Raw genomic sequence first — 25,597 nt, 5'->3', positions numbered from 1 at the left:
CATTTAGCTCCACCAATTACATTTAAACAGCACAGCCATGCCCTTGCGGGGCTAATTCATCAAAAGCAAATCAATAGGTGCTCCGCTGACCATAAATAAGGCCAGTCCTAACTGTTGCTCAGCAGACAGATAGACTCTGGTGGTGCTAAAGCAAATAGCCTTATACAATGGGAGATATATGATAATACAATGGCTTCAGTCTGTGAGCTCTTCACATTCATCTCCCCCTGTCAGATCAGTACAAGTGGTACAGCCCAGCAGGCAAAAAAGACACAATTTCCTGTCAATCTGTGCTGCTGGCTAGGCTCTCCATAAACACACAGTGCATTTTGCCCCCTCCTCTTCCTCCTCCCCAGTCTAACGCTTCACTCCTTTTCCTGTTTCATGAAAGAAAAATCACTTTCACATCTTGACTAATTTGGATTGAGCTGCTTATTGACGTGAAACTTTTCCTTAAAGGGACTACACCGTGGTATTTTAAGCCCTTCCACAGTTAACTTTAGGCATATAATGATGAAATCTTACCTTTGACACAATCGCGATGTCATTTCTTATAAAATATGAGTTATATATCGGTGGCTATTTTTCTTACCCGCAAGTCAAACGCTCGGTTCAGTAAAACCCCGCCTCTCTCCTTGTGGCTGCCGCGTCCCTCTCATGACGTTGTCCGAGCCGGCTGCTTCGCTCAACACCCACGAAACATACAGATACCGTAGGTTTTAAGCCAATTTTAAAAATTGACTCTAAATTTCACGGGCTGCTCGATCGCTGCATTTGGTCACGCAAGCCATCAATTCTTGAATAAACATTTGAAACAAAACGGGTCCTTGCCGCAAGAAATCGTGGAAGAGGAGGGGATCAGAGAGGTTAGAGGAAAGGAGAAGGGGGGAAAAAAAAGCACCACAGCGGGTCACGAACCCGCGCCCTGTTGCGTATGGCGCACTATCCACTACACCATCCATTCATTTAAATTCATCAGCGCAAATGTTTTACTTGTAGTTTACACTAGTGTCAGCCAATGGATTTTATGACAGCCAATTGTCATTTCTTTGCATTCTGGCATTGCAAATGTGAAGAATAATTGATTGCTTTGAATTGATTTGGACAGAATGTTTATTGATAAAGGCTACTTTTTGTCATTATCCCATGGAGGGATGTCTCAGAGAAAGTGGGCGTGCGTTTAGTCCGCAGAGGCGGTGCGGGGTTGGGGCCGCGCGCAATGACGTCAAACCGTGCCAACAGCTCGTTTTCTCAGGTTGGGAGGGGCTAGTGCTTGGAGAGCAGAATAACCTAGAATTTCTCATACAGGGGCGAATGGAGCAAAACACGATTTTGGTCATGTTTTTGGTGAGGAATTAGCATTTTAACATGGCTAAAAGCTCCAAAAAAATAGATTTTTAATGTTGCAGTCCCTTTAAGTAGAGAACACTTGTCTTTTTCCAGGTTGAGTAGTAGAGTAGTCCACGTGCGTTGACACACGCACACACAGGGTCACACGTTCTTTGTTGCAACAAACAGTAAACAACATCAGTAGTTTTTTTGGGTTCCTCATACAGTTGTCAGGTCATAAAGAGGAAGCTTAACAGCAACAATAGGACAGTAAGGTTAGATAACAAAGCATTATCTATCAAAGATGCCTCTGACAATTTGTTGTCAAAATGTTTCTTCTTTTGTTTTTCTCTGCACAATACCGGGTTTTGCTCTGGATGTGTTTCAAGATGAAATAATCACAACCACAAGTCACATATTTATGATTCACAAGCTCTGCTCTCACATATCTTTCATCTCCTTCCTGCCTTTTTTCGTATAGCAGCTCATTTCACAGCATCCTGGAAAATAAGGCTAACTAATCCCTTGGTGTTCACATGTTCACTGTAATATCAGCGTTTGCCAGGACTGTGCTCCAGACCGATGAGCTGCAACGCAACCAATTTATAATACAGCACAGAGGGCCAAATCTTGAAACTCTTGTTTTTGGAGATTAATGGGCCATAGTCTTCTCTTCTGGTTTTACCATTGGACTGTGCTCGAGAATAGAATACAAACGCCTAAAGCCAGGTTGTCCACTTATGAGCCCACCGCACATAGAGCCGAGAGTCCTGCCAGCGTTTGAGAGGCTTTTGTGGAGTGAGTTTAGACATCTAATCTACACATACTCACACATTCTGCTGCTGACCTAGGCCTGTCCCTGCCTCCCCGCCCTCCTCCCCTTCCTTCCCGGCCAGAGAGATTGAACTCGAGAAGAAACCCCCCCTGGGCCACTAACTTTCCCCCCCCAAAAAAAACGTATCTTGCCCTGGTTCCTCACTTTCTGGCTCACAAGTCTCTCCATCGCTCTCTGTTGCTTCCCCCTCTGCGCATACCCCCGCCGTTTCAACAAGTTCCCCATAGCCAGTTTTCCCTGACTGCATGATTTGTTTTGGTTGACAAAGTTCTACGCTTTTGCTTTGAATTCGGGGAATGTTTCGAAGTTGTGAGACGGTCTCTGTGTTGGGAGGGAAAATGCCAGCTTTTGTTCACTCTGCCTCTTGTGATATGATTTTCTAACAATCACGTGTGACTTCTCCATCTATACACCCCACAAGGAAGCCAACAGTGGCCATAAAGTATACACCTGTGTTGGAGTCCAAGAAAATCAGGCTTTACTACTGTCTGGCGCGCTGATGCCGATTACAGATAAGACGTATGCAACACATTGTTGCCACTTCCTCAGTATACAATCATTGAGGTTCCAGCCAAACAGTCAACAACACAGTGGTGTGTGAGGCAATAAAAGATGGCTTATTTTTAAACTGCAAATGCAGCACGCTGCCTCTGCGAGAGGAGGAATGCAACACTTTTTCCACTACTGAAGCATGTGTGCAGTGTGTGGACATGCCGAAACAGATTGGCGGTGATGATAGAGACAGTGAACACCAGTCCAGAGCGCCGTCACAGCCAGATTCAAGTTACACGCATGGATTCCCAAACACATTCTAATGACCAATTTTAAAGGTGTCGCTTAGCTGATCAGAGAAAACCGTGTAATCCTACATAGTAAATTCTGTAGAATAAATTTTGAGGTTTTTTAGTCACACTCTAATTAGAGTAAAATTTACACTTGGAAGAGAGTTATTTTTATTTTTATTGAAGACTCAAGGGGTGAAGAACAAACCCACAACTTCAGATTGGGAGACAGCCAATCTACTCCCCGAGCCACGCAGCTCCTGCGATGTTTTTGGTCTCCTCTTGGATTTAAGTAAACAGTAGTCGTGGCATAGCTCAGGTGGTAGAGTGGCAGTCTCCCAAGTTGAAGGTTGTGAGTTTGTTCCTCAACCCGTGTGTAACTTAAAAAAAAAAAGAATAATGATAATAATAAACTAGTAAAATTTAGTCAAAATCTCTCCTCGAAAAAATTACTTAGAATTTCTGAGTGAAAAATCTTTAATAGTTTTTTTTCATGTGATAGCAAATTTCTTTCGTACACACTAAAAATACTTTTTGAGTCAAATTTACTCTGAATATTTTACTCTTTTTCCAAGTGTAAATTTTACTCTATTTAGAGTGGGACAAAATAGGCCTTGGTCAGACTGGCAGCCCAAATCAGATTTTTAGCCCATTCAGATTGAATGTGGATGGCTCTTTTGTAGTCTGAACAGTCACAAAGCACATAAAATCCATGGGAATTTTGCAGGACGGATTGAAACCACATGCGGGAGGTAGTTTCATATCCGATTTGGACAGGATGCGTCTCAGTCTGATCAGCTCGAAACACTCAGAACGGATTTGATTGTCCTGACGTCACTCTACGCGTGCAAAACCCAATGCGCCCGCGCTGTCAATATCCAATCGGTTCGCTGCCTGGCTGTTTCCTCGCATACTCGGCAGTCAATCGCCTTGACGGCTCCACTGCCCCGTCGGCTCCTGTCATGCTCACCCGGAAATACACTGACAGTTTACGTTACTTGCGCTGAAGCCTGTCTTGCTACCCCATCAGATCTTCACATGCGCAACCGGAAATAGCGAAATAGTGCTATACTCGTAGCCATAGATATATGGTAGTTAAAAAAAAAAGAAAGAAAAATAAAAGAAAATCGCTTAAAGGTGCATTGTGCTGTTTAAAAAGGTAATATTAAAGCTTTTTTCTACATCATGCATGCTCCACCAACGCCCAGATGAGTACAAAGAGCCATGACTGTTTTACTCTGACTGCACCTATCAGCTTATATCTTCCCTTTATAGTAGAGTGTGCGGACCTGCACCCTCCACAGTTTCTTTAGCGAGGGGTGTGGAGGAGTTTTTCTTACCTCATTTAAAGTCATGTTTTGCTTTGTCATCTGTGGCTGTCGCTTTAAGATTGTGCACATACTCGCATGCGCACCGTGAATGAGACTGACACAGATGCTGCAGTTAAGGTTTGGGCCAGAGGTGGTAGTCGCGAGTAAAAAAGTGACAAACTGCACAAAGATCCTTAAACGCGCTTGCGAGGAACAGGAAGTACAGAGCGGTAAACAGCGTCGCATGATGTCAAACACTACACGCGCTGGGCATCGCCTCCGTTCGACGTTGTTGCTACAGCAACCAGTTGGACAAATGCTAAAAACAGCCCTAAAAATCGGATTTGAGGAGGAATCTGATTTTCCTGCAGTCTGAACACAGCCATAGATTCAGTTCAGAGTAAAATCTAGAATTTTCTGTGTCGTGTTCCTCGTCACATCCATCAAGCAGCAGCCAGTTCCACACATGTTGAGCTTTCACACAACATGTAATCTTTTTCAGTCATCTAACTCTTACACAATATATCTCTGAGAGAAATACAATACGTCAGTGAGCAGGGAAATGGTCAGAAAGATGCATGTGAGTTATGAGAGAGTGTCAGTGGCGGCTATGTTCATCTCTGTTCACATGCTCGCCCCCCAAAGGCTTAACACAGTGCTACTTTTCACAACATTATCAGTCCTGGACATCTTTCAGCAGCCTTTTTCTCTCTGTGTGGCTCCACTATCATGACATTTTGCTACTCGTGTTGTGTGGATGACAAAAAAAAAAAAAAAAGTATTTTAGCAGCTTGGCCCCAAAAAACAATTCTGTCTATTTCATATACAGCATGACGGACGGGCAGGCTTGCATCACGGTGCACGCCCACGATTTCCTCTCCCAGTTTTCATAGTAGCCTCTTTATCTACATAAGTCATCTTGTCAGGGCTGCAGCACAATTTGTAGCCTCTCCTTTAGCAGCAACCTCAGCTGACTTTCCTTTCCTCTCCTCTCCTCCTCCAAAGCAGGCATAAGCGCTCAAAAAGTTTCTGCAAGTTTCCAGGACTTAGGGCGATTGGCTCAAACTTGAAAAAGGGGATAACAAGAGGAAATCCAAGGGGAAGGCTGCTGAGAAAGCGAGAGGAGAGAGAAGCGAGCGAGGGAACTTGAGAGTGCATAAGCCACCAGGGTTTAGTTGGATATCATTGGAGAAGCAGATCTCGCATGGACTATCCATTTCACAAAAACCTCCTGAGTGCTTAAATTGTCAGGAAAACAAAGGGGGTCTTTCTGTCCAATCCTGCTTTATTTGGTGAATCATGACCGGCATCGGTTAAAACCAAAAAGGAGCAACGTGGGGGGAATTTCTTTCCAAAAAGGAGCCTCAGTAAGCTGCCATGCTATGACTGGTGGCGGCCCGGGGAGATGAAAGTGTGGATGTCAGATGATGCCGAATTGTTTATGAAAGGCGAGGCGGCTGCAGCGTCACTGATAGATCAAGGACAAGCAGCGCTGCACAAGCTGTCACCAGCACAAGAGCACACAAATGGACCAGGGCTAGCATGGCTAATTCCCTGTGTAGATCATGGCCGCCAGAGCAGGGATGACAGGAGGCAGATGGCTCTTTTATTTCTGATGAGGTTTTGGCACTCATAACATTTAATTGGGTGCGCCGCAATTAGCAGAAAGTCATGACTTTCAGTGCTTGCGTGCAGTTGGTGAATAGAGGTCACAGTTACTTAAATATATTGTCAATTTTCAAGCAGTTTATACCTGCACAGTTTGGTTACCTATCGTCACAGTCAATTATAGTGTATGCTGTTCTTCACTGTTCGCAGGCCAGCCCGTTCTTATCCCCTGCGAATAGCGAGGGTCCACTGTACTGTAGTGGTCGATAAATAAGCTTGTTATTAGGGCTGGGTATCTATTCTAATTTCATCATTCGATTTGATTTTGATTCAAAAGAATTCAGTTCGATTCGATTTTTATTTTTTTCTGATTCGATTAACTTCAATTCAATCTGCCATTACATATCAAGGAAGTTTAAAAAAATAATAATAATAATTAACTCCACAAACATTAAATTCCAAATTACATTTTGTGGAGCAGTAACTGGTTAAATTATTTAGTTTATTCATTAAAAGTAACACATGTTCTATTCACTTGTTACATGGATGGATGAGATGAAAATTTTTCATAATTCAAATTCAATAATTGTAAATATAAATTAAAAAGATTCTGAATTGCCATAAAATGCAATCAGTCTGGTATTTCATTAATGTAAGAAAATACTTTTAAATTCATGTGAATAGTAAATGTCAAGGAAACAGTAAGCTACAAAAAATAATGATTTAAAAAAAAAAATCTTTAATTTAATAAAAATTTTAAATTCTATTTTCTTAAGAATGTATGCGAAAAATAGATGTATAAAATAATCGATTAATGGTTTTATTAATCGATATCACGCTCAAAAAGGAAAATCGACTCGATATTAATTATTAGATTTTTTTAAAACCCAGCTCTATTTATTATGAAAATGAACAGTTAACGATTGGGGGGAAAAAAGATGTCATTGATTAGTCAAAGTCGACTTGACTGTCATCATCTTAGTGTCGACTCTAGACTATGTCAAGTCATTCAAACCCCATACTACACTAACACTAGCTTCATTAGGTAGTAATAGTAGTCTTTGCTTCCTACCTTCCTCCATTTTCAGCATAATTCTTCCGATACGGCCACTATCATTTTTATTATTATTATTATGCTGTCCCTCATCATGTCCATCCTCGTCACAAAGAGAATCTCGACATCTTCAACTCTGCCGCCTCCACTTGTCTCCTGTCTTCTGGCCATTGCTACTGTCGCCAAACCTTACAGCATGGTTGGTCTCATTAATGCCGTACTGTATAAATCTTTCCTTTCACTTTAGAATTCCTACATCAAAGTCGCGCTCAATTCACTAGTAGTCAGAGCCTGATCGTGTGTTCTGCAGCAGTTTTTTTTATCAAAAAGTGAGGCGACAATACCTTTGTAAATTCAGGAATAGCACAGGGCAGGTTGGGTCATCTTGGCTTATGAGGGAAGTGAGAGGTAGTAAAGTTGAGCTCGTGCTCATGCACAACTAAATGTTGCCTGTTAAGTATATGTGTGCTCACATAATCAGAAAAATATGCTTTCACGCAAATCAAAATTAATGTTCTTGACGGCTACCTTGGGCAAGGCTGAAACCCGGCACTTCAATCTTTATTCAAATAAATAAAGCGCTACAATGTGCTGTTTGTGCTGTGCTGACCCCCACCCCATCAAAGGACGCTTCACTCAGATATTCAACATCCTTTCCTGCTGTCCTTCGCCGCAGTTTCAATGTACATTCTCTCACAAACCACATTCCCTACAAAAATGGCTTTTATATAACTCCCTAAGCTCCATATGCCAACAAGAAGTCTGAATGTTTGTTTCCGAGGAATGTAAGGAGTGTTTTGAATTATGTCACTTTTCCTTTTCACAGCCATTGTGACTGAAGATTGTGTAGGCGCAAGTATGTTCTTCATGCATGAATTCATGCCTGGCAGCGACGACAGTGTATGTTAATGCCTGTGCATCTGTGTGGGTGTGAGCTTTTCCAATCTATATGTGACATACATTAAAACGTAACTCAAGACGGCTGTTCCTCTCGTCTCCACAAGAGGCAGAAGTGAGCAGATGCGGGGAGTTCTTAGCACAAGTTCCAACAAGCCGTTCATTCCAGTCCATGAATACAATGCTTTTAATTTCATTCCACCACCTTCCAGTTCTCGCATCTGAGCCTCACATTTTCATGTCACGTCAGCAGACATATAACTTGACATGAGGCTTTGAACAGTCAGTCAGAGACCTCAGCATTCGGTCTTGGCCATGTGGGCTGAAGGAAATGACCGAACAGCTTCTCAAAACATCCCTGTGGCTGACTGGGAGGCAAGGGCTCCGGCCCCGATTGGCGAAAGCTTAGAGAGGTGTTTCACTGGCTCAGTGGCGATGTTATCACATAGTAAGTGGCCTTAATGGGCTTCCAACTGTTTGTTTGAAGGACTCACATAATGACAGGGATCAACTGATACTGGTCTCCACTACAGCACACTGAGAAGAGATTCCTCTCATGGATGAACAAACTTCTTTCCCGGCTATTAAGCGCATTTGGACGAATCACTCTCCTGTGACGTCCAGCACGATTGTATGACCCACAGGTCATTTCAAAATGATGCCAAGCCATCACTCTCTACACGTGCAAACACAGGCCGGCCACGACATCCCTCCTCTGCTGTCGCTTGCCACCTCTGTGCCAAACAGGTATTTCCAAAGACACACTGGTGCCAAAAGAGTGCAACGGCGGGAGGTGCTCCGACCTGTTGGCACAGCGCTCAACAATAGAAGGTGTCGCCTGGGTAATTATACAGAGAGCTATGAAACTGGGCAAGAATGCAGCGCTATTTGCTACAAACACAAATATCTACAGCTCTACTCTCTTTATGTTTCTCAGTCTGGCCCACAGAGGCTCCTGACAACAATGAGCAGGCTTGTTAAAGCGACTCCTGGAGAAGAAGTGGAAGGAGAAGAAAAACAGGGTCTGAGGAATGTCCAAACGGGGCCTTTTGTTCTGTGTACGAACATTTTGTAAGCAATGGCGGTGCTATTAGTAAACGAGTCACTAATGTTGTATGATTAACATAATAGTGATCATTGAGTGGCACAAGAGTGACAATGTTGGTCAAAACTGTCGCTTCGTCACAGCCTAGGTCAAGTAGAGTTTGTTAAATCTAGCGCATATGATCGTATTGTGCATGTTTCTTCCGAAATATATTTTATGTACATGCATATTTCCAGAGAGGATCAGGTATACACTATAAGAAAAAAACTGAGTAAGAAGTTTTAAAGTACTTTTTTATATCATAAAGTTATTATCAAACTTCACAAACGTAATCATCTGTAATGAGCCGCCGCTGTTTTTCGCTTGAGAAATGTCATCTATTCATTGGGTAATAATTAGGTACTTTATTGTTTGTGAAACTTATCAACGCTTAACAGGCCTTGTCAGGACAAGTTCGTTTACACTTGTTACATCACAACTTCCTTCTTCCTCCTTAATCATAATGTTACACATTTGTTGACAAAATTGGGACGTTATTTTCAACATTCTATCACTTATGCTATTTTTTGGTGTGTTTATTTTCATTGGAGCGCTATCACTCGTTCTACGAAATACAGACCCCGTCTCATTACTTACAGTGAACGTGATTAATTTACTGCAAAAGGTCATGAATTATTTTTCATTCCATAACACTCACTTGTTGTGCTCTAGAACAGTAATTATAATCTATTTATTGTTGCGACACATCCCGGTTAACAATAATAATAATGATGATGATTAAAAACTGCACGGTGATTGAATGGTGAACACAATTGCCACACAGTTCTGAGGTTTGATGTTCGAATCTCTTCGACCATCGTTCTGTGTGGAGTTTGCATGTTCCCTTGCTTGTGTGGCTTTTCTCTGGATACTCAAAATTCCTCACTCAATCCAAAAACATGCATGCTAGGTTTATTGAAAACTCAAAATTGTCTTCAAGTGTGAATGTGAGTGACTACATTTACATGCAGTCAATATTCGGGGTAAGTGTCAAAATGCTAATTTCGGAAACATTTGGGATAAAACGTTTACATACGTAGGCCGATAGAATTACTCCCGTATACAACACATACCCCGATCTAAACCGTGACATACGGACAACGTTGTTTTTAACTTTTTATGGTGAATATATTCTTGACACTCACCAAAATAATAAAGTGGGTTTCCTCCTCGCTCCAAAAGTGTGCTGCTGTGCTTGCGTCTGAGTTTCTCCATGTCTGTTTACCTCTGCTTGTGTATTTCCGGTGGGTTGCGTGCCAGACGCATGGACTTATATACTTACAAATATGTGTGTATATATACACATTGTGGCATTTTCTCCATAGGGACAGTAAATGACATGAAAATGTCACGGAGAAATCAATGTATCTATGTTAGGCTCGTTTAGCGAGTGGCAACGTAAGATGGCCGCCTCGCATACTAGTTCCTGTACTGTAGCCAAAAAATTCCTTGCAAATAGAGCCTGCACAGAACACAAAAGGCATGATTTGTGTATTATACAAGTATTTGGGTTAGAAAAGGGATAGCCCAAGGGTCTTCTTGGGGATTTGGAAAACCCGAATAAGAGCATATTAGCTAGTTAGTTAGTTAGCATATAGTTTTTGCACGTTTACATGGCCATTCAGTACTCGAATACTGGCAATAATGGGGTTTTGAAAGGGTTGTTGACTGCATGTAAACATAGTCATTGAGAATGTTTGTTTGTCTACATTTGCCCTGCAATTGGTTGCCAACTAGCCCAGGCTGCTCTCAGCTGGGATAGGCTCCAGTTCACCTGCAACCCAAACTGACATAAGCAGTATAGTGAATGAAAATAAGCACGATTTAAAAAAAATAATAATAAGAATAATAGCTACAAGCAGACCACAAATCACTTTAAGATGTAATAAATAGTACAAAATTACTACACTAGTTCATCAGCCAAGACATGTATACATCTCTGCCTGTACAGAAGCTAATTGTCACAATGAGCCTGACTTAAACTTTAACCCTGGCTTTGTTGAAGCTCGGCTCGAGGGCTCAGTCTTTGCCCCCTTTACCCTTGTGAGCGACAGTCCCTCCACGCGGCATGGATGTGTGAGCACAAGCCTTCACGTATGAACCTCCGGCGCGTGTTCTTGCTTGTGCTTTGATACTTGTTTTTTGTTTGATGCCACTATTGAAACACCAAAAAGACTCCATCTGTCAGTGCACTGGGATTTCATTCTGCATCAAGGGGGGGGCAGCTTTAGTTTTTGGATGAAAGACGTGCTGTGTGAGTCCAGGGGAGAGAGTGGGAAGGAAGAGTGTCTCTGCTCATGTGTATGCATCTGCTTATGTGTATGTTTTCCTAGCAGGGTGTGTGCTCTTGGATTCCACCACACTGGGACATCACCCCCAGGTGCTCGCTCTCTCTCTCTCTCTCTCTCTCTCTCTCTCTCTCTCTCTCTCTCTCTCTCTCTCTCTCTCTCTCTCTCTCTCTCTCTCTCTCTCTCTCTCTCTCTCTCTCTCTCTCTCTCTCTCTCTCTCTCTCTCTCTCTCTCTCTCTCTCTCTCGTTATGTGAAAATACCTAGAGGATTAGGTGGGCAGCGTCTACAAAGTGTGTGTGGGGGGGGGCAAGGTAGTGATTGACGGCTGAAAGACTGGAGAGTTGCTCAGGCATGCTGTGGTTAAGGGGGGGCGGTATGCACACACAAGCAGGGTTGGTTTGGCTTGGCGGGGGGTACTCAGCTGTTGCCACCCACACCCATTATAGCACCTCCACTCCACCAACACCTGCCACCTCTTTCAGTCTGCACAAGGATAAGATTTTAAATCTCTTGTGCTCACCTTTACCTCTACACAAAACTATACGCTGCTTCTCTGATGTCCTTTTCTCGAAACACAATCCCAAACTGCAAGTATTGCAGCAGATGTGTCATAGTCCTCAGACTTGATTTGAAATAACTACCATGACTTCAGCATTTCGGCGGGGAGTGATCTACTCTCTTCCATGACATAAAAACACTCTTGATTGCCAACAATCTCCTCTTTGTGCTGGATCTCCCATACATCATCATCAGCCCATCCTGACACTCCAGAGGACAGCAGTGCCTCCTGTGGACACGATTGAAAGTACAACCCAGAAGCATGCATTCGGAACTTGAGAATGACAGCCTCCCAACAAAAGCGAATGGTTCTAATTTTAATTTCCCTTATGCTAATCTTTAAAAAAGCAGCTAGATTAGTCAGAGGCTCCTCTTTCAACATTTGTTGCATATTCTTGAATATTTGTTGGTGCTCGGGGCACTCATCTCCTCACACTGGAAGAATGTTGTTTTGTCTCTAATTGCAGACTTGTGGCTTGACTGCCCTAAAAGCCCTACAAGCTTGCACACATACAGATGCAGAGCTTGCGCACATAACCGCACCATATACAAACCTCTATAAGGGGCTGCGTAACCACTGTGTTGATTAAAGTGGATTTTTTCCTTATGGTTTCGCTGTGGGATATTTTTTACACTGCGTGTCCTATATCACAAGCTGATCGTCCAGTTTTCCGTGTCTACAAAATTACATGTAATGAAGTCCATTTTAAGTAACCATATTTTCCACTTTGCAGTGGATGTCTAAATTGCTAAATGAGTGTGGGCCATATACTGTATGTAGTCAGGGCTGGAATGGAAAATGACACATGAGGGGAAGAACAAGTCAAACATGTTCACTAATGCGAAGGACTTACAGAGTGCAGCCATCTCTTTGGGCAGGTCGGCACCAAATCTCCCGAAAAGGCTACTGTTGGCCAGCAGGTCAAAGGGAGAGTGGCTTCTCATGGAGTTGAAGGCGAAGGGGTAGACAGCAGGTGGGAAGCCTGTCATGTGGCCCACCTGCTGTTCCCTGTTGGTAGCCATGGCGACGACGCACCAGCAGGCCCACTGGCGGATGGGAACGCGCTCACCAGTCACCCCTGGAAATCCCCGCTAAAGTTTTGTGTCCTCCCGAAGGCTCTCAGGATGTGGGAGAATGGATGAGTAAGGACGTAGGGTTCTTGTTTAGTGGGGGAACAACAAACTCCTCTTGAGTGGAAACATCCAGTTTCTGGGGAAGAAAAGAAAGACAGACTTGTTATTTCTCATTTCACCGCATAAAACACAAGGATAAATCCATTTGATTGGCATGAACATTATACATAAGTGGTTTCTGCTGGGACCACAAACATGTTTAACCTCGCGTCAACTCCGAGACCCTTGAGCCATCCTCGCTGTGGGACGTCGAAAAGTTTATCCACAGTTATAATGCAAGAAGGATGTGCAAAATATGAACAGGTAAGAGGAAAAAGAAAGAAGGAAGAAAGGCAAGCAAAAGAGAAAAAGATGTGTGAGAAGAAGAGTAAGCCAGAGGAAAATCCAGAAAAATTGGGACTGGGTGAGGGGAAAATAAGATAAGAGACGGTTGGAAAAAGTTGTAACAGAAAAGCAGGGGGAGGGAGGAGGGGGGGTGGGGTAGAAAAAGAGAGCACTCTTGTTCCTTCAGTATTGAAGAGCTTCCAGACTTGTGCACTGATTCCAGGCTATGCCATATGATTTAAATCACCAGAACTCTGCTATAAAGAGCTCCTCTGTTCCTGCTGCCAGCCTAGCACAGCAGCCTGCCTCCCTCTCCCTCTGACGCTTCCCCCCTAGACCAGAGGCCCAGACACGGGGTCCATGGGGGTGGCGGGAGAGAGAAAATGAGATCCACTGATTGCTAACTGCTGCTGTCACTTCCAACAAGCTTGTGTTGAAGTAAGGCTCTCACCCCACAAAGTCATTTTGGCTCAAATCCCCCGCAGCCCACTCGTCACTTTGACGCCGCACAGTAGGCACGGACAAGGAAGCAGTCATGCACTGCTGTTGATTGTTAATACAGGAGGGTAAAACGCCAGAGAAAAGCCTCCCCATTTTCTTTTTCATGTTTTTGCAGACCGCTCCCTGAGTGTGACTTTATGAGTGGGTGGTGTGATGAGCTTGTTTTTACAAATGTGGCTTTGAAAAGCGGCAGGGCCAAAGAATTTGGTACTGCCGCAGTAAAATTTGTAGAGTAAATTTTAATCTAAAAACAATATTTTTGGTCCTACTCTAAACAGAGTAAAATTCACACTTGGAAGAGAGTATAATAATTCAGATATTATATTTAATATTCAAACAACATTTTTGTGTGTACGAGAGAATTTGCCATGCCATCCCATGAAAAAAAATTATTAAAGATTTTTCACTCAGAAATTCAAAGTAAAATTTGCAAGGAGAGATTTTGACTAAATTGTACTAGTTTATTTATAATAATAATAAAGTCACTCAAGGGTTGAGGAACAAACCCACAACTTCAGGTTGGGAGACAGCCAATCTACTCCCTGAGCCACGCCGCTCCTACTACTAGTGTTAGTATATCGTAGCCTGGCAAGCCACACCCACTTTCTTGAAAGAGAAAGTGGGTCTGGACAGGCATCCATAGACATTCGGCACCATTCGAAAACAGGCCGGCCAATCAAATATAACATAACATAAGTCATTCACTACTGTCTCTCTTTGGCTGACTTGGCTCATCTTTCAGTGTTTGCAGCGTTTGTATTGCCGTCACAAACTATTGCTACCGACATCAACAGCATAACTTCGTCCTGAAATCATGTTCAATTGCCAATTACGGGCACAAAAAAAAAGTTAATTACGCTGACATTGTACTGTACACGTTCAGTGGCAGCTACAGCATTTAGCGGCTAGCAGCGCTCAAGTGTCCCATCAAGCCATCGGAATACTTTTCAAAGGCAGTTTAATAGACATAAATGACAGCCTGACGGAGTTGCCGTTCATACTGATGACTTTTTAACAAACCAGGCTTGCTCAAATATGCTCTTTTGGCCGGCAAAATCGCTACTGTGGTTGTGATGTCATTGTCTCATGACCAAAATCTATGGGGAGAGATGTGTCTAAAATCTCACTATGTTTCCAGAGAGGAAAATAGTGTGCTGCTAAGCACAGCTTAAATTTAAGTTTAAAAACAACAACAACGTTTATTGTATGACAACCAGTTGGTCATTCTTTGTTAAGGGGAAATGTGTTTTTATAATTCTTGTTTAACCAAACAAAAATATATCTTTTTAATTTTGATCCGAAGACCCCATTATTCCATAGAATTTTCAGTAGACTATCCGTATAAATATTCCATAGCTGCAACCCTATCAAAATATAACAGATGAACAGTGGCAAAGTCTGGGCACTGGGGGGCACTGTGAGGCGGCGCCATGCCCTGATGAGAAAACAGGCAGGGAGCTTTCCAAGACGCTTATATGTATACCGCAAAGTCTGAAATACATAGTACATACACATGCAATCACGCACTTGGAAAGAAAAAAATACATGTGTTAAAACACACACACACACATCTCTCACCCTTGCATCTTTTCCAGAGCTCTGGCTCGATCCCGTTGCTCTCTTTCTTTCAACAGAGCCAGTTAATTACACCCTACTGCTGCAGGCAGCTTCAAACCACCACTAATTTAGAGTTCCATTACAGTAAACTGTTCCACATGTGCATTGAGGGCCCAGGCAGGCTCGGGTGACCACGTTTCAGGAAGGAGCAGCCGTCGATAGGCACCAACCCCCATCCTGCCAACATAGCCATACTTCCATCTTTCTTTTCATTTTTTTTTTTATTTGCTTTTGTAGCCTCAAGTCCCTCTTCATAATCATGGTCCTATGGCCAATCCACACTGCCATCTCCATCCATCAGTACAACAGAACAGCTTGTACTGGGTCCCCGTAGGTCAGTGGGTCCAGTCATTAGCAAACAAACAAAAAGATGGCAGACGACTTCGTGGCGGGCCTAAAGAGAGAGGACGTATAGTGCGGGACGGAAAATCAAAAGTGTGCATGATGTGTTTGGCCCATTTTGGGTAACTGCCTCATGCACTCTTCAAAGAAAGCAAAATCTGCCAGTTCTGAGAGAAGAGAGTAGGATAGAGGCTTTTGTATTCTCACAGGAGTAAACAAGAGTGTATTGATCCATCTATTCATCCAGTATTGCCGCCATGAATACAAAGGAGCGCTAAGCTACTGAAGCTACTCAGAGAATGCAAACTTAGCACAATTACCCACAGATGGAAAGGGCCTAATAAAGAAAGAGGGAAGGAGCGGAGAGGCAGCCTTTTAAAATAGAACACAGCAGGCTTACTCTCCTCCCTAAACACAATAATGAATTAATAAAAACAAAAAAAGATGGCGCCAGTGTTTTTTAATGAGCCACATCAGTCCAGAAACTTTTTAAAGAGTCATGTGTGTTTTATTACAGGGTCCTGTGGTAGGCTCGCTTCGCCACTGGGTCTGGGTCTATAAGGGGATTGGGGGGGAATTTGGAGTGACCTCATCCCCTGTTAGCCAGGGCCAAATGGGCATAGAGGCCCTCCCCACTTCCCCTGAGCCTGGGGGGGGGCACACAGGAGGCAGCAGGCGGGCGAGGAGGACCACCAGGGCCGGGCTATGGGAGGGTTCTAGGCTACAGCGGGGACTTTCCCGACCATCCCGACCGGGACAGGCGCACTGAAGCAGAGTGTCCGACCTCACATTGCGCGCCGGTGTGCTGCAGCAGACATGCTGATTACACTTTATAGATTATCCACAGAGTTTATCAAGACGCTGCGTGTAGCAAATGAATCAAGTTAGTAGTTTGAAGATGGCTCAACAAGACGAGGCATGTTTTGACAGAATGAGACTCAGTGTTCTGATGCGTTTTGGTTGTGACCAAAAAAACAACAAAGAATTGCAAAATAATAAAAGTGAAAAGAGCACTGATCTCTGCTATTGTCAAACAATAAGATAGTGAAGTGAAAAAAAAATCTTTACAATAATACTTTATGTTCTGTGCTGCCTCATTAGTGTAAACAGTCTGCTTAATATTGTGTTTGTGGAATATGAATTATACATCATCATCCACTTGTTTTTATCCACCTGGTGGCAGCCATTTTGCCACTTGCTGTTGGCTGGAAATGACATCACAGTTGCTCAGGCTCAGGTATCGACCAATCACGGCTCACCCGTTTTCTGAGTTTGCTCATGTGACATTCCCAAGCAGAGCTGTGATTAGTTACCTGAGCCATGAGATGTCATTTTCAGTCAATAGCAAGTGGTAAAATGGCCGCTCCCTGGGATGAATAAAAATGGGTGGATTTTGCAGCTCAATTCAATAGAACATATTATTATTAAGAAAATTTAGGGGTCAACTTCCCCTTTAATAAAAGCCACAGTAAGTTCTGTTGTAAAGATGTCGTAGTCAATATTTTTTCCTCCACTCCTGCAGGGGGCGGCAATGTGCAGTACAAAGTGTTTAATAACTTTTAAAGAATTTGAGGAGAAGAAATTGTGTCTGTTGCATGTCCATAGATCAGAGCCTATAAATGAGCTGCAGCGATCTTACTGGTTTTATTCTTAACAAAGACAGACTCCAACCCCTGTACACTAAATTCTTACTCAAAATGGAAATAATAGTTGTTGTAGCCTTAGTGTTGACTGAATTTCCTTGATGAATTAAAAAATATTTTTTTGTAATGGGATGGAAGGTCAAAAACTCGAAAATTGTCAGAATTGAATGAAGTGTGAATGAATGTGACTGTCCGGGTTGTAGCCCAACCTCTTGCCCAAAGTCATCTGGACTCCATAAGCAGTACATGAACTGTTTGAATGGAATAGAAAAACCTCTCTCGGTTTGATGCCAGTGGTGTACTGAGCAGAGGAGTTGTGCAATAACGGAGGTCTGCGTGGATGTCGCTGCTGATGTCATATTCTTCGTCAGACCACAAACTAGTTGAGACTGAATCACCTCTTCTGGTTGAAGCTTCAATTTAATTCCACGGTTTTACGCAGAATTATCAACGATCAATCAAGTGATTCTTATACCCAGCCCACAATTGGGAAAAACCTGTCAGCACTAGGGTATATACACATAAATCTGTATGTTTGTAGTATGAGATAATTCATAATCCACACTCAGAAAAGCATTACTGTATAGTAATTATTTGCAACTTTGGAAGGAGTGTACATTTACTTTTTCTTCCCACTGGAAATTTGACACTGAATTTTTTTGTGACCTTCTCCTTCCTGCCATGACGGAGTTGAGGATACTTATTGGTTTTCATTTGTCTGCCAGCAAGCTTGACAGACTTCACAGGTTTTCTTTGAGTATCCTGAACTCTATAAAAGTCTACAATGTGCAATTTTAAGAGGGCTATTTATTTTTTTCTTTCAGATAAAAATGTGTGTCAAAACCTTTAGTGGAACAGTTGACTTCACAGCCTCCAGATAAATGAAAAGTACCTTGTATCCTGGCAGGAAAACCTTGGCAGATTCTTAAATGTTTTTTTAAACCTCGGACTTGCCCACTCATGCTCATTTTTCAACAGTAAGCTAAGCATGTCTTCCAGGCACAGTCATCTAATTGTCAACATCACAATGATTTATGCTCCATAACTTTGTAAAGGAAGTGACTGGAAACACACAAGGTTATGTTTTAAGGTCTGGGTCACAGGTAAGGTCAAAATACTACATCAGTAAAACAATTCTTTGAATCAGGTGCAAAATAACAACTTAGAAGTGATGTTGTTGCAGGCGACATTTTGTCTGTGGAAAGCGTACCCGAAACACATTACTGCTCAATGCTGAGCTGACAGTTTGGCGTCTTTCAACAAGTGTGTGGCTAATGGCTCTGAGACAGACACTCAGTGACAGACGACTTGGTGTGTCCAAACACACCTGCATTCCATCACCTCAAACTTGTTTGACATCTGCCTGCTCTTGGCATCACACAAACACATATTTGCTTACACGCAACAATGCAAAGTAGCACTTGGGTGTAATTATTTGACGTTTAAAGAACAGCTTGTTCCCCAGGAGTGCGAATGGGATTTAATTATAGTAATAATTTACACAGGAAACCAACCTACGACAGATACATTTAAAACCGTCGAAATTAGGGATGTTCGATACCACTTTTTTTCAGATCGATACCAATACGTATAATCAACTCTTGGGTAGTCACTGATACCGATACCAAGTATCGAGACTTTTGATACATCAACTTAACCCCCCCAAAAAAAACAATGAAAGATAATTTTAAAGAAAGACCTAGATGTATCAAAATAGCATTTTTCCTTAAAATTACATAAGACCAAGTAACGTCCTAATACTGATGCTTGGTAGTGATACTCCGCCCATCCCTAACTAAAATGATCAATTAACAATATGTTGTATACGTTGCACATACATTGCTTTTAGATCAGACTAGCGACTAGACGACAACTAGTAATCAATTATCAAATTACTTATTTTGATAATCGATTCATCATTTATAGATCTTGTTTAATTTAAAATAGTCCAAATCCTCAGAAAATAAAAAAAATAAATACTTTTGCAAACACGTTTTTACTTTGGAAAACAATGATATGACATGTTACAGCCCAAACTAGTAATTCATTTTTCATTTTCTGCACTCTCAAAATAAAATCAAGCCCTGATTTTAATAATTAAAATATATGTGTGTGTGGTGTTGTTTTTTTGCCTGATTCATTGATTAGTCCACAAAATAATCAACAGAAAAGTCGATTATTAAAATAATCCTTAGTTGCACCCCTAATTGCTTCTTTTGCATAGTGGCACTAAAAGGGCTAAGTTGAGTTGCACAGCGGAGAGAAGATTATGGAAAGAGTTTGAACTCAGCGAGACATAAAACACTTTCTTAAAAGATGAAGTCATCCTCACAATTTTCTCTTTCCATGATGTGGTAGAGAACTCTGGCGTACTAAGGCACACTCTCCAACTTTGGGTCCAGCAAAACAAGAACACGCACACACCACAACAGGAAAAGACAGATGATGGAATCCAATTTTCAGACATAAATACAACCAGAGCGGCAGAAAATCACTCAAGAAAAAAACAAACAGCCTCTCCTTTTTCATTTAGGGGAGAGAGCAAGAGAGTATGGTGGTGTTTGTATTCCTCAGCTCAGAGAGAAAACAAGTCTTCCTCTGCATGAAGACGACTTCCATGTCTGATTGTAGCCCCAGGAACCACAGCAACACAAAGCGGGCCCAAACAAACACATGCAAAACACACAACAAAGCGCTAGCAGACGTCTTAATAAACGCTCAGCCTATCTGAGCATGCAAATAGGCACAAAGACACCTGTAAAAATAACTATAGGGGATGACTTTCAAATTGTTTCCTTGTTAATTATAGTGCTGTGGCGGAAAGATAACGTCCCTGCACATCCCCTCAAAAAAAAAAAAAAACACACACACCTGTGTAAACTACCCATCCATTGGGTTATAATGGCGAAAAACAACAGGTATCAACAAAGGTCAAGAATGGCAGCCGGTATTATAATGTGAGCTGCTAGCTGAGTTGCACAGATGAATAAATAAAACTAATTTCTGTACAAATCTACAATCAACAAAAATGTGATTTTAACCTGGACAACGCTTCATTGATGACCTTACTTCTCCTTCCACGCCAGAGGTCTCCTCCTCCGAGTCCAACTGGCACGCTTCCGCACGCGTCTTCACTTAGCCATGCTGTTACTTTTCCTCTCTTTTTTTACTATCCCTCACACTTACGTCAGGTCCACCGGGGGGAGATAAAACTGCAGATGGCAGGTGCGGCGCTCGCGAGCCGCCACTGCGCTGAAGCTACACGGACATGCGAAACAAGTAAAAACATGCCGTGACAACAGGCGCCGGGATCTCTCTGATACGCACGGCGGTAGCAAGTGGAACCTGTTAACTGAGGCAGTACGCCCGAGAATCGGGAGGTGCGATTCCCTGACAATGAATGAACCTCCAAGTCGACTAAGAGCAGAGCCGCACGCACACAAGTCAAAAGGAGCCCGTGCTACTAAAATGTGGAAAACAAAACTGGTCTTTTCCAAGTTTCCAGCATGTTCGTTATAATAAAAAAGGTCAAGGACCGGTGACTCCTCTAGTGAATAGACATCAAACACATGCAGGCGTGTACACACTAACACACGCACATATGCTAATAATAAAGAGCTCCACAGGCGCTGGGTAACAGCCACTAATAAGCACATGTGTGCGTGGAGGAACATGCAGGCACACTCACGTCCTCAAGTACATTTTCATATCAATATGCTGTCTCGTCCATGAATCCTAATGAAAGAAATGTGTATGAGGATATTTTCGCGTTTGCTCATGGAGATCCAGTTTGATTGAGGCAAGTGCGAAAGTATCTCTGTCTTCAATTAAAGAACCACCGCCGCAAAAAAAAAAAAAAAAAACCTCTTGCTGCTAACAAAGGCAGGCTGAGGGAAAATAAAAATAAACACGGGCACAAGTTTTCAGGCTTTTCAAACTTTTTGCGTGTGAACTACTCACTGATTCTGGTGCGGACAAGGTAGGCGGACAGATGAATGACTTGAGGGAAGGGTCCGATGCGCGGCGCTAGCCTGGAGGGGGAAAAAACGGAGACAAGATGTGTGCACGTTCATCAGAGTCCTTCTGACAGCACCAGCAGGGCAGCAGCCAGACTCGCTCTCTCCCCCTCCCTCTCTCTCTCTCTCTCTCTCTCTCTCTCTCTCCCTCCCCAAATCAATCTCTCACTCCTCTCTTCACACTCACTCTCACTCGCTGGGAAATAGGGTTTATACTGTCTGATTCATAACGTCGTCCCGACACTTCAAATATACAGCACATTTTTTCACAAGCCACAAAATGTCTGCAGGGGGAAAAAAGGGCCCATAGAGCTTAAGTTTCTGTTTTTAATTCTCTCTCTTCTTTGTCTCTCGGCTGGGCACTTTTTCTTTCCTTTATCTGCTCCGCTACTAAGTTGTTTACCTACTAACAATTTGTGCATGTCGAGGGAAGGAGAGCTGCGTTGTCATGTGACATCGTAATCAGTGATTTTGCAGCTCTTGAAGAAGATACTACAATATCTTGAGCACCACAGATTATCCATGTTGTTAAATTTTGATCTGACCCAGGTTAAATTTTTTTTCCTTAAGCAACATAATCCAATCATTTTTATCCATCTCAGGTGGCGGCCATTTTGCCACTCTCAGGTCTCAGGTAACGACTAATCACTGTTCATCTGTTTTTCTGAGCTTGGTCATGTGACTTTCACAAGCTGAGACATGATTGGTCGTTACCTGAGCCCTGAGCAACCGTGATGCCATTTTTAGTCCACAGCAAGTGGCAAAATGGCCGCTCCATGAGATGGATAAAAACGGGTGGATTTTGCTGTTTAATTCATATTCCACAAACAGAATGCTATGTTTAGACTAGTGGGGCTGCATAGAACATATTCTTGTGAAAAAATGTTTTTGGTTGAGCTCCTCTTTAAGAAGTAGTCACTCCTGTCTCGAGTGATTCACCTTCATCAAACCTTATGCCAAATTTCAGCCCTACCTGTTTTCATAGTGGCAATATTTACCGTTTCCCCAAACCACTACTACCAAGACCATAGCAGAGCAGATGTGACTCAATACTAAAGAAACTCTGGGAACTTAATGGGGAAGTAAACTGAAAGCATTCTGCTCTTATTGAGGATAAATTAAATCCAGAATGTGTCTTTCAAAGCATTTTTGGGGATATACAACATCTGTCCACATCCTGCCAAACATTGCGCAGTTGAAAATGTCTTATAGCTCAAGGTGGCTTTTGTGAAACTGAATGGCCTCAAGTAAAATGGTGGCACGACAGTTTAAGGGGAAGTTGTGTATGATGGCAGAGTTCAGCAGTGACAAGTTTGGGTGTGCCCCTGAGCGTGCCCCCTCTTAGCCATATGAGATCATATGTTTCAGATCTGTTTATGTGTTTGTGGTTCTGGGCGTGTGCTTGGCTTTTCTGAATGTAATGTTTCTCAAGTTGTTTTGCTTATGAGAAGCACCTCACAACTAGGAGGAGACGAGAGGACACACCTTAGCTGGCACCTCAACAGGAACTTTTACTAAGCGCAGGTCAACTTTTCCCCAGAGTGCAAGCGAATGTTATTTAAAATGTATTCTTCTTGCAACTGTCAAGCTAGTGATGGGAACTCAGCCACCATTCACGAGCAAAATGTTTGTGAGTGTGTTTTCTTTGCTTGTATTGCATTTACGTTAAGAAACTGAATACTATTCCCCTCAATTCCATTATTATACGTAATGCAGCAACAGCAACAACTATGTAACCTCGCAACTAGTTGTGTAGTCATCAAATGCTAACCTGTGGACTGCTGACACTTATATTAACTTATTCCCAGCAGGCTATTCTGTTCCGTTTTTAGCATTTCTCTTGGCTGCACTGCTTCCAATAAATTTATGTAGAAGTGGATGTTAGACTTTTTCGTCCAATCAGATTTCAGACTCTTGCCTTGGGCCTTTACGGTCACTAGTGCTGGCGGTTGATTAGAAATGGGATTGTTTTTTAACTCCCTCACTGTCATGGCTATTTAGATTTGTCAAGTGGAATCCCAGCATTTACTGACACCGACAAATCTGTTTGTCAAGTACATTTTCAACAGGTAGGAGTGGAAGAGGGTCTTGGCATCCCTGTAGTTACATCGATTTGGATTTGAGATCAGCACAGCTTTTAGAAGAGTAGAAAATAAAGACTACGTGGTGAATCTCAGCTTGTCCACTTTAGGCAACCCCTAAGACTCGCATTTTTTACTTGGGCCCACCGGCCCTGCCCGGCTCCTGCCTAACAATGTAGTTCTGCCATTGATGGATGATGTTTCAGCTTGTCATCTATATTCGAACTGGATTAACGGACTGGTTCCTCTAAATTGTGGGCCAGTCTTTTGGGGTAAAATGCAGGAAAATAACACTGCATCCGCCCAAAAGAAGCCAGCCCACCGGGCATCTGCCCTGCATGCCGGATGGCCAGTCCAGCCCTATATGGGAGGAGCGTGAGGGGCTTTTATTGTGAAGAATGTGCCTGAAATCTGACATTTAAGCAAAATTAGGACATCTTGATATGAATCTCTAAACTCTACAAACAGAAGTCAGCTGTTAAAGCTGAACCTTCAGAGGGTTGCCAATAGACTGGCATGAATAGGATGGAAATTTTAGCCATTGCAAACGAGTACGTAGTTACAATACTGTACTGTACTTGAATTGCCAATGTTATGTAAACAACTTATTCTAATTATAGTGAGTAGTGTGAAGTGCGGAGCTTTAAAAAAATAAGTTTATGCATGCATGACTTGTAAAGCCTCATGGAATATGATGCCCCACAGTCATATTGTCCCTACATAACAGTCTCACAGATCTATGAAAACTTTCCAGATCGGGCTAGGCAAAAAAAAAAATCTTTTTAAGTGCTTGTTTTCCCCCTTCAAGAAAAAAAAAACCCGCAAATGAGAACGACATACATCATTTAAAACTTTGAGAATGTCACTCTGTAAAAATAAGCCTTAATAATTTCAATAAAGCGTTTGAAATCTGAGTGTGCTGGCTCAGTAAAGGAATAATGTATGCTCGCTCTTTCATCCTTTTTTTATGTACAGTTAGATATGCTCATACAAAATGTGCGTACATGACTGAATAAGCAGTCAGAGGCGCGCTGCTGCTTTTCTTTTTTTTCAGAAAGCTAATATTCAGGAAGCGCCCATCTTAACCACTCTGCAAAAAGCACCTCCACAGATCCTTATCTCGTTTACATTTGATTCATGTGTTGCTTATGAGGCCACTGAAGCTAAAAGAAATCCCTTAACTGTTTATATAGCGGCGCTAAATCAGCAATTGCGTAACGTGGAACAAGAAGGTAAATACCTCCGTGGGACCTTTAAAGACTAACTGTATCAGTCGTTCGAGTGATGTGAATTTCAAGTCAGTGTGATAGCATCGAGCTGACTGAAAGCATACACAAGTGACTGAATGTGCAGTCAAGTGCATGAGGATGGTGTCAGTGTGCAGGCTGGGCCGTGGCCCTTATTAAATTGCGACAGAGGGAGGGAATTGTGTGTGTGTGTGTTACAGCATGCACTTGAATGTGCGTTGGTGTCTGGAGCGTGGATGAGTGTGCGCAGGCAGTAGCAGCAAGAGGGTCAGAGGTTACTAGTGTTTGTGTTTCAGTGTCAGTGAAGTGTGCTTCAGGCAGAGATTTATGATCATTGTGTCTGGGAGGCTAGAGAATGGGGGATAATGAAGACAGATCAGGGTGCTATCTGGCTCTCTGGGCACCACTGGAAACATGGCCTATTGCCCCCTCCATTCGTGTGTCATTAACTTCAACCAGTGACATCACAACGCGCCGCCCTGACATCAAACCTAACACGACTGCGACGATCTCGATTCCTTACAAGAAGTCATCCGGCAAACGCGGGCGTTGTTAGGCGCGAAGCGCTGCAGCTCCTCTGGATGTGTTTATGAAGGTATGAAATATTCATAAGAGCCGGTCGTGTGTTTCCACTTAAGATTCAACATATTTGCATTCACCGAAGCAATGTAGCTGAGGCCCCGGGGCTTGCAGGCTGAGGAAAAGGAGCAAAGGCAGAAGAGGAAAGAGCAAAGAGTGATGACAGAGGAGGCAAGAAAGGGAGGAAGTGAGGTCAGTTGGTTTTACGGGGAAAATGGTTGACAAAAAGACGACAGACGGTACAGTGAGCGCGAGAGAAAGAGGTGCGAAATAGGACAGAGTGGGGGCTGATGCGATTGGCGTTGGTGGTGTGGCGAGGATGCAAGAATGGAACGGGTTCCTGTGGTGGCAGGTTTTAATCAGTAAC

The 25,597-nt window shown here is 42.7% G+C and overlaps 1 protein-coding gene and 1 long non-coding RNA gene across 4 annotated transcripts in view; one reads left to right on the top strand and one right to left on the bottom strand.

Moving 5' to 3' along the window:
- The window catches only part of rarga (retinoic acid receptor gamma a), a 50,824-nt gene that overhangs the window by 22,097 nt on the left and 3,130 nt on the right, over positions 1–25,597 (bottom strand). For 2 of the 3 annotated variants that reach the window (XM_077573051.1, XM_077573062.1), the window contains 2 exons: positions 21,268–21,338; positions 12,601–12,956 (listed from right to left, as the gene is read on the bottom strand). In XM_077573051.1, the coding sequence (XP_077429177.1) occupies positions 12,601–12,769 (169 nt within the window). In that variant the 5' untranslated portion in view covers positions 12,770–12,956; positions 21,268–21,338. Of the gene's footprint in view, positions 1–12,600; positions 12,957–21,267; positions 21,339–25,174; positions 25,200–25,597 lie in introns of those variants that run through there. The other variant, XM_077573072.1, reaches the window with a different exon arrangement.
- The window catches only part of LOC144056341 (uncharacterized), a 51,250-nt gene that overhangs the window by 23,676 nt on the left and 1,977 nt on the right, over positions 1–25,597 (top strand). The gene's annotated exons all lie outside the window — the stretch shown is intronic.

Source organism: Vanacampus margaritifer, chromosome 1 (assembly GCF_051991255.1).
Source record: "Vanacampus margaritifer isolate UIUO_Vmar chromosome 1, RoL_Vmar_1.0, whole genome shotgun sequence".
Classification (NCBI taxonomy): domain Eukaryota; kingdom Metazoa; phylum Chordata; class Actinopteri; order Syngnathiformes; family Syngnathidae; genus Vanacampus; species Vanacampus margaritifer.
This window is presented reverse-complemented; position numbering and strand designations above follow the sequence as displayed.